Genomic DNA, 9,628 nt, shown 5'->3' with positions numbered 1-9,628 from the left:
GCAAAGCATCTCTAGAAAGCTTTGACATACCAGACTGAAAGTCTTTTCCAAATAATAGAAGATCTTTCAAATCTAGATCCTTTATCCCCTTTGGGCCGTTTTAAAATGATAACGAATGACGCGCTGGCATGCAGCAATTCTATTACCACGTTGTCATAACTTTTATTACCACCTGCCTGTCCAAGCCATCTGGGAGGAAAGGATAGAAGATTAAAGTGGCAGTTACTCAGAGGCTATTAAATAGTGCTGTGTATCTCAAGCTCATACATTTGTCTTGCCTTCAGACCACAGAAGTTTTCTGAACTTCTTTGCGTATATAACATGGAAGCAATATTTAGAAGCGTCTAAAAATCCTGTTGAAGCACAGAGAGTAGCTGTTGAAGTTTTACCAGTTTGTCTTCAGAAAGGACCCACTGGAGTCTTTCAACTGCATAATTACCTTTAGAGCTAAACCACTTCTCTAATAGGTGTGTCAAGATTTGTAATTACTTCAGTTTAGCTGAAAGTAGATGTTTTCTTAGAGAAAACTGTTTATTGTTGAAAAATGCCTTGTGTGGAAATTGGTTCCTTATCCAAACTGGTCTGGATCTGTTCCTTGACGTTATTCTGAAGCCAGGCAGGAACAGTGCCAGGAGGATGCTGCTGACGCTCCATCCGTTCCTCACACGAAGCTTTAGGATATCTCGAGATGATGAGTTGTGCCCAAAATCCCTGTTAGGGGGACGACTGAATAGGTGTATGAGGAGATGTATGGAGGGCCATAGTGTTGTTTCAGAGAATTCAGAAGTTAATTTTAACAACAACAACAACAAAAATTTCCCATCCCACTCTTGTGGCTTATTTATTCTTTGTGCTTTCTTCTGGTCAAACCTTTTCATTAGGCGCAGCATCTTGTTGCTCGGTGAGCAGACAGGTTGCCATCAGTGGGGAGGTGAGCTTAAGAAACTTCATCCTTTCCCCGTCTGCTTAATCCCCTCTCATGAGTTTGTGTCCCAGTTGTTTTTGCCTGTGCTATAAAACTGATTGCTAGAATAATGTAGATTAAAAATAGCTGTGAGTGGAACAATGTAACAGCCTGGGTGGGGTTGAGCAGTGATTCTGTGAACTCAGAGGGGAAGGAAAAAGCTTGGGGCTCTCCGCCTGGTAGACTAAAACCAGCAAAAAAGCATCATGGAGAAGAAGGAGTTGTTTCTTGCTGCTTGTACTGCGATTTCAGGTTTTATCTGTCCCCAAATACTTGTGACTGGAGACACTGAAGCGATGTCCTCAGAGGCCAGACTGAATGTTGCCCATGGAAGGGGCAGTTAGCGAAATATTGAAAAGTAATGTCTGCCAATTTTGCCTTAATTTAAATGACATAGAGTGGTGTAATTGAATTTCTTTGAAGGAATTTTGGTAATTTTCAAGTTTAACTGATAACACCTGCAGCAAATACCTAAAGTGATTGTCAACGTCCCTTTCTAATCAACATTTTAAAACATTTTCTTTTCCTCATTCCACCTGCACAGCACAAAACTCCAAATGCAAGAAGTCTGTAAAGCAGTTGGATCTGAGACTGGGTTTAGTTGTTTCCCTCTGAGCTTTGCTCTGAGAAATACATTTCCACCGAGTTAAGTGTGCATCTCTGCAGGGCTGAATACTTACCTCTTAGCTCCTGCTAGCCAGTATCTCTCTTTCAGTGTTTACATGGGCTCGCTTGTGCTTTTTTTAAAGAAAATTAAATCTTTGTTTTACAGTTAGGTAGCGCCTGTGTACCAGCATTTCCAGGTCCTTTCTGCAGGTGCACAGAGCTCAAGACTTGAGTAAACCATCAACTGGAGTGGAAGCTGATGGGAGGTCTGCTCAGACCTAGACCTGCCCTGCGACTGTGTTTCAAGACTCTTGAATTAGGTTGATAAGAATTTAGGGGGAATTCTGGACATCCGTGTTGATGTGCTTACTGTGAACGTTCTCCTGCTGTTTTGAGGTGTGGTTCTTGTGATTCCCTGTCTGTCCTGGGCAGTAAGAGGAAGGCAGATAAATACCACCTGCAAAACAGAAGGTGTTTAGCAGGAGGCTAACCTGTTACAGCAGTGTGATGCTTTTGTATAGGCCAGGGTTGTGGATCCTCGTTTCCAGGTGAGAATTCAGGTGTGTTGCAGTGGTTTGAACCCCACGTGTTCTCTGCAGATGACACTTTGACTTGGCACTTAGAAGGTGGGAGCTTCACCCAGAAGTTCCCATCTTCTCAGAATGAAAATAGGGAGTAAATTGTGAGTTGAAACGGTAGCCTTCGGCTGAGGTAGTAAATCCCAAGTCAAGTGGGGTGTCTCCTATTTGAATCTTGGCCTCCTTAAAGGAAATTATATGCTAGGCTTATTCCTGTGAGGAGCAGCATATTGAAAGAATGAGTGAAGGTGGTATATCCGCTCTTTAGAAAACATATGGTAACACTTTAAAATGTTTAACATCATATTTTAAAGGTGCTGGGGGAAAGGAGAAAGCATGATGCCTTTAACTTGTATCCTGTGAGATTTAACAGCATTCCTGAAGGTTTTTTTTTTCCTTTGGTCTTATGTTTGGTGGTTTGTTTTTTCTTTTTTCTCCTTCTCGGGACTCACAGGGTGAAGATCAGTTTAAATTTCTTCTGCTGAGTTGTGAACTTCTGTTTAATCTTCAAACTGGCGATGTCAAGGGTGCCGAGTCCTCCTCCTCCGGCAGAAATGTCGAGTGGACCTGTAGCAGAGAGCTGGTGCTACACTCAGGTAGGTCCGCGCTGTGCTTGGTTATTCTTGACGTAACACGATTAGAACCTCTGGCAAGAAAATTTATTCAAGACGAGTTTAGAATCTGGATTTTCAGATGATGTCAGATGATCATTCATCAAGGCAACAGCAGAATGTTGCCCTCTGTGCTTGGCAGAACTTCGGAGGAGGCAGTCGGAGAAGTTGGAGTGATCCAGCTGCCGCTGCCAACCATTTCCAGACTCTCAGCTCATGCTTGGGGGTTATTTGTTGTGCAGGTGACTCAATAAAATTTCCAGATTTTCCATTTTTGTCCAAGATCAATGAGCATGACCTTAAACTGCCTGTTATTGCCTGTTTTAGATCAAGGTGGTGAAGTTTTCCTACATGTGGACCATAAACAACTTTAGCTTCTGCCGAGAAGAAATGGGTGAGGTCATCAAAAGCTCAACCTTTTCATCTGGAGCCAATGATAAACTGAAATGGTAAGAAATAGAGCGGAGAGGTTCACCCTGTTTGTGTGAAACAGCATGAAAGAATTTGGGCTTCTGTAACAGAAGAAAGACATTAAAAAAAATGCTTGTACTGTGCACAGATACTTGCTTCTTTGAATGTACAACATATGCAGGGGGAGAAAGTCCCGTTGCTTCAGCGTAGTGTTTGGACACACCAAACAAATGTGAGGATCTGTCTGTTTGCAGTGTTTCTTTTATGATGGAAAACATCAGATGTAACAGAAGCCGTAGCTGGAAGGAAGACTGTGTCCTGCACTGAAGCAGAAACATGCCGCAGAGGATTTTTAATGTCTTAAGTTGGGGTTTTTTTGACTGATGTTTATCTTAACAAGTTTTTGTAAGCCAATGAGAATCCACAGACAGTGTATTCAAGCTCTGTTTCAGCCTCCTAGTTTCAATTGGTAATACTCCACATTGTTAAAAAGATATTATTTGTCTGCACTGTAAATCCTGCAATTTAAGGCTATTGCCACTATATTACCTTTCTCTTCAGGGCAGCTTTTTGTGAATTTGGAGACCTAACATTGTTACTACCATCCTCTCTGTGTTCTGTAACTCCCTCTGCCCAGGAGTTTCTGCTTTTTAAAGATGACATTACTTTTACCCTTTTGCTTTCCTTTAAAACCTCACTTATCTTCCCTGAGTTCTCAAGTAATTTCCAGTAACTCAGAGTGGACTTTGGTCAGAATGTGTATCCACTCTGAGTTATGTCTGACCTAATAGATCCATGGACACCCGGTTCCTTGTTTTATCCCTTGTTGCTGATGTTAAGTGTTCCCTTATTTTTCTTTAAACCTTCTTAGTATAGATTGCGGCAAATCAACCAGTAAATAATTTAGTGTGTGATACAATTTGTGTTCCCTTCCTTTGGGTGGCAGACCTGTGCTTTCCTTGGACTACTGTTTCTTATTAAATTACTTCTCTTTATAACCTTTGCCAGTCAGATCTCATTCTAATGTCTAGATCTTTCTGTTTTTTCTTGTCTTTGTGTGTTTGAGCTGTTAGTCATTTGGCCTCGTTTTTGCTTCTTGTTAGATTCTGTGTCAAGTTTCAGGTCATGGAAGTGCTAATGAGTTAGCTGCTTCCTGTGCTTACTACATTTTCTTCACAGAGGACTAATTTTTTTCGATTTTCTTTTTTTGCCCTTGTATTATGTTTTTTAAGAAACTACCAGCCTTCCAGAAATCCATTTTTTCCTTTCTTCAGCTGCCATCTCTCTGTGTCTGTTGCACTTTCTCGAGGCCATTGCCTCCATTCTGCTATTTCTTTCACCTTTTTTTTGTGAAAGCTGACATCCAGGGTGCTTTTCAGTCATTTAAATACCCCCTCTTCTTTTCCCCTATGGTGTTTTTCTTTTTAATTGGTTTACCCATAGTTGCTGCCTGTGTATTAGGATAACCAGTCTTGGAGGTGTAGCATGAGGCCGACTGTAACAGCAGTTTCGCGCTGTTTACCGAGCTGTGATTTCTTTGTGGTTCAGTGGCTGTTACACAGAATTTGGTCGCTGCACATTTTATTGTGAAAATTCTACAGTGCCCTTTCTTTGAAAGCGATGAATGACCTGCCAAAAACTGTTCCTGACGTCTCACTCAGATGCCTGTCTCTGCAGGTGTTTACGTGTGAACCCTAAAGGCTTGGATGAAGAAAGTAAAGATTATCTGTCCCTCTATCTGTTGCTGGTGAGCTGTCCAAAAAGTGAAGTTCGAGCAAAGTTCAAATTCTCCATCCTGAATGCTAAAGGAGAAGAAACAAAAGCAATGGGTGTGTAAAAACTCTTTCTGTCTGATGGGGTCACTTGTTTGTCTTTTGCTGTTTGATCGAGCGAATCACTCGGCTGATGTTTGAAGCGCCGCATCTTTCTTTCAGAGAGCCAGCGAGCGTATCGATTTGTACAAGGCAAGGACTGGGGATTCAAAAAATTTATTAGAAGAGACTTTCTTTTGGATGAAGCCAATGGACTTCTTCCAGATGACAAACTCACTCTCTTCTGTGAGGTAGGTCTTCCTGTGCAGCTGAAAGAATAGCGATTCCATTAGCTTAAGGCAGATGTGACCTTATTTTTCATCATTGCTTTTAAGGAGTCAGAGGTGTCAGGAGAAGTACCGGGTGTTTATACGGCACTTAGATTTTATTTGTGTGTGCGTGCGTGTGCGTGTGTGGCTGGTGGCCTTTTCTGCATGTGATTCATTGCATTTCACTTCCATTTATTTTTTGTTACTTTATTTTTCTTTTACCTGCGATGATGACAGGAATTAAGCCTGTTTGATTATCATTTCACTTCTGGTTTAGTGTTGTCGTCTGTCTTAATTTGAAACTCACTGGGGATAATAACCAACCCCAGCTCTGTTGTGAGAACTGGCCCGCCTGTTACTTGTCTACTGAATTAAGAAGAGTTTTCTTGCTTTTCCTAAGCGTATACATAGAGCCAACAGAAAGAAAAATTTAAGAAAAAGGGATTTTTATGGCAACCACCATTTCTGTGCAGTTGTTTACAAAAGCGTTATTTCCCTCATACTAATTTCAGACAAAGATTGCAGTTATTTCCAAAACTAGATTTTTAAGTTCAGAAACCCTAATGAGCAAATTTAAACTCTCTAATTTAGTGTCTTCAGAGCTTCTGCTTAATCTGTTGTCTTTTTAACTGCAAAATACCTCCTGTAGCTGTGATTTTTGCAGGAAGACAGGTAGAACAAGTTGTTCTCTCTTTGGATCTCCTGCAGTGTTTTTTGTGGGAGCCTTTTCTTTTGCTGTGTGTTTGCTTTCAGGAGGAAAAGAAATGCTGCAGAGTTGTTCGACAGCGGGGTTGGGGCTTTTTTGGATGTTTGGGTGTTTTTCACTTTTGGCCATCATAAGCGTGCACGTGTTTACCAAACATCTAAAGGATGTGTATTCAGTCAGTAGCACAAATTATTAACTGTCATGGAGAGGGAGCCCTTCCTTAAACATACGTAACAGTCTGGGAGGAGAAGAGGACAGTGGCTTGGATGACACCTCTGTAGATCTGGCAATTTTTTTCCTTCATGATAAGAGCCAGGAAACTTACCATTGTGGAGCAAAACTCAAAAATTAATGTCCGAGAAGGGGATTTTTGATGTGCGCTGTAGATAAACCTGAGGTCCACCAGTAGCCTTGGCCACTAGTGCTAATTCAAACCGCTCCGCTCCGCACTGAATTACTCTTTCGAAAGCTTCAGCTCAGTGTTTTGGTTTGTTCTGGGTGAGGAGGCAGCTTCTGTTTTCTCTTTCAGTTTGTTCTACAGTCTAGTGTGTAAGAAATCTTTAAGTTTAGTGAGAGCAGAGTAGAAGTTTTTGCTGTCTGGAAACAGTTTGGTGGGAACTTTCAGCAGCTTGGGTTTGGGGTTTTTTTCGGGGTTTTTTTTTTTCCTTCCCTGAGTTTACAAGTCTTTTTAGCATGTAAACCAGCGTGTGCCCTATGCTTAAGGCTTCTCTGCTGGCACAGGTGCCAAGTGATGCTGTTCACATCAGTACTCCCAGCAAACATGTTTTGTATGTAGAAACTAAGGAGTGGGCACCGCTGGATGTTGAGATGGATGTCGTGTGGGGATGTGTTGGAGTTTTCTGCAGAGCAGGAGGTTGGCGAGTGTCTCTGCTGCACCTTCTCGTTGTTCCTTATCAAGCATTTCAAATCAGACTGCATTTAGTTGTCAGTTTGGGGTTTTTTCAATCTTTGTTTCGCAGGCGAGATTGATTGTTCTTATCCCGACTGTGTTACATTTTGCTGTTCAAATTATATTCCAACGTTATAGGTAAATATCCTCCTGGTTTGTGTTCCCAGAGTTACGATAATAGCTCTTTTCTGAGCAAGGAAGCATTGGTTCCCTTGCTAAGATGATGAAAATAGTTTAAGCAAAACCTTTTCTATTTTGACCTCTAAGGCTGGTCACTGTTTGGAATCTACCAGTCTAAACTCCTGATGTGAAAAGCCACGAAATATATTTTTTCATGCCAGTGATTGACACGACTTTCATATATGAAGAGGATTTATGTGTTGATTTGAGACACAGTCTGCAAGTCTCTTTTGGCTGATCTGTAATCGGTATCAAACTCCAGCAAGGGATCTGCATTTTACAATGCTTTTTTAATCAGCACAGGGCAAAAGGTGATGTTGCTGTCAAAGGAATGATGAAGAATATTGGCTTCCTTACGTTTGCTGTGGCTACTCATCAGTGGCCTTTGGCAAGCAGCATCTGACTTGGGTTTGAGTGTTGTATGGTTTATACAAGATGTTTGAAACCCACTGGAGGTTTCTCAAGAGTTGGGCTGTGTGCTGTCAGGAGGTTTTTTCCTTAGAAGGTGCATCTGTCATCTCTCTCGCTTTATCATTTCCTTCTCCTTTTACATAGCTGTGAAGCTTCCTCTGCTCCCCGTTGTTTTTCTTTGGCCACTGGTTATTAATAGAACTGAAATTTAACTTGGACTGGATGGCAAATCCAGGAAATAATCTCACCTGTGCTTCCCTGTCAATCAGTTTCTTCCTTTATTCTTTGTTATAGCGGGGTAGTATTAGTCAGTCTGATCTTTTCTAACTGGAGTCTGCTGTTGAAGGCGTGTGGTTTACTGCGTGTCGAACAATAACGCTTCGGTGCTGAACAGGCTCTAACAGTTCCCGTTGTGGGAATGATTCATTGGCCAGTCCGGCTACCGATGGGCTCTGCCCAACCAGGGCAGCAGGTGATAAGGAGTCTGCCTGCCTTCCCCAGATCTTCCGAATTACTTGACATAAATTCACTTTTTTAATCTTTAGGGTTATTTTATTTTATAATGTGATGGAAGCATTGAACTCTCAAAGAAATTTAAGACTAGGAGCAGCAGGACTTTTGAGGAAGGTTGGACACTGCCCTTGCGTACCCGTGTGGTGCGGTGCTTGGTTATAGAAGCTCTCTGTATACTTTGCGGGGTTTTGTACTGCTCTCTGTGTTACATTATTGATTGGGGAGGGTTTCGGTGTGTTTGTAGAAGGGAAAAACTAGGTCAGGTATGGCGTATGTAAAAGTAGAAAAATAAGGTTTCGCTTTCTTAAGCAATCATCTAATAAAGTTATGACTGAATTGCGTAGAAGTGCTGTTAATTTGGGCTTAGGAAGAAAATCTGTTGGTGTGGTGTAGGACTTGGGGTGGACACTCTGGAGGAGCAGAGAACGAGGTTAAGGCACAGTAGAAAGGATGCTTTGAAAACAGAGACTTCCTTAATCACTCGGCGATTCAGCCCGAGAGGTGCGGGTTTGGTTTCGCTTTGTTTGCCTTCACCTGCTCTGGAAATAAAACCATCCCGTCGGGAGGTTAGTTTTTCCAGCGTGGGGTTTTGATTTTTTTTCTGGGGGGGTGTTGTTTGTTTTCTTTTCCCCTCCAGGTGAGCGTGGTACAGGACTCGGTCAACATCTCTGGCCAGAACACCATGAACATGGTGAAGGTACCCGAGTGCCGCTTGGCAGACGAGTTGGGAGGACTCTGGGAGAACTCGCGCTTCACGGACTGCTGTCTGTGCGTGGCAGGCCAGGAGTTCAAGGCTCACAAAGCCATCCTAGCAGGTCGGTACCGAGTTGGATGGGCCTTAGCGGGCTGGGAGACAACAACGTGATGGCAAGTGGGGTTCTTTTTGAGTTACTTCATCTTTAAAGGAGGCGTCTGCAGCTCTCTTTAACTGTAGAGCTGTAGTAAAAGACTGTTTTGTGAACTCTTACAGAGGGAGAGGAAATATCTGCTCCGTTTCTAATTGCTGCCGTGGCAAGGATGGTAGGAGGAATCTTTTGTGGCTGTTGTGTGCCATAACGTATTCCTGAAGTATTTGTAAGGAGAAGCTAGCACATTTCCAGAGGAATACTTATTTGTAAAATCAAGAAACATAACCCAGCCACCCACGTACTCTTAGCCTTGATTGAAGGGACATCACAGACTCTCCCATACCCAGTTTGAAGCCGTGTCGGCCACGTTTCCTTACGTCACAATTTGTATTTCTTTGCCAGTTGGTACCCAATTTGCTCTCTCTCCTGTAGGTGAATTTTTCCTACTTTAAGTAACAGGACAGTTGTTGAGGCGTTGGCAGCCTACACTTAGCTCCTCCCGAAGAGTCAAAGAGCATCTCTAACTGTGTTTTATTTTCCTCACCGCCGTAGCGCGTTCCCCGGTTTTCAGCGCCATGTTTGAACACGAGATGGAAGAAAGTAAAAAGGTAAGTTCCTGAAGGAAGGAGAACTTCTCCGGCTAGGTGGATAGCTCTCTACACTCCCAGCATCACGGGTTAGATAACTTTCTTAGGCAGTGTTTGTGACTATTGTCACCTTTTAACTGTTTTTCTCACGTTAGATGCAGGTCTCTACTTCAGCTGTCCTGAAGGGAGGAAGAAAGGGATCAAGGAGGCAATTGTTACCTTT

At 42.5% G+C, this 9,628-nt stretch overlaps 1 protein-coding gene across 1 annotated transcript in view; it reads left to right on the top strand.

Annotated features, from left to right (window-relative positions):
* The first annotated feature begins 2,666 nt into the window (after positions 1-2,666).
* SPOP (speckle-type POZ protein) overlaps positions 2,667-9,628 on the top strand; it is a 12,759-nt gene continuing 5,797 nt past the window's right edge. Inside the window, exons 1-6 of the mRNA XM_009866902.1 lie at positions 2,667-2,744; positions 3,087-3,208; positions 4,848-4,999; positions 5,105-5,232; positions 8,608-8,785; positions 9,371-9,426. Coding sequence (XP_009865204.1) covers positions 2,667-2,744; positions 3,087-3,208; positions 4,848-4,999; positions 5,105-5,232; positions 8,608-8,785; positions 9,371-9,426 — 714 coding nt within the window. The remainder of the gene's footprint in view (positions 2,745-3,086; positions 3,209-4,847; positions 5,000-5,104; positions 5,233-8,607; positions 8,786-9,370; positions 9,427-9,628) is intronic.

Source organism: Apaloderma vittatum, unplaced genomic scaffold, assembly GCF_000703405.1.
Source record: "Apaloderma vittatum isolate BGI_N311 unplaced genomic scaffold, ASM70340v1 scaffold38213, whole genome shotgun sequence".
In the NCBI taxonomy this organism is placed as follows: Eukaryota; Metazoa; Chordata; class Aves; order Trogoniformes; family Trogonidae; genus Apaloderma; species Apaloderma vittatum.
Note: the sequence above shows the minus strand (reverse complement) of the source record. Positions and strands in the feature narration are given on the sequence as shown.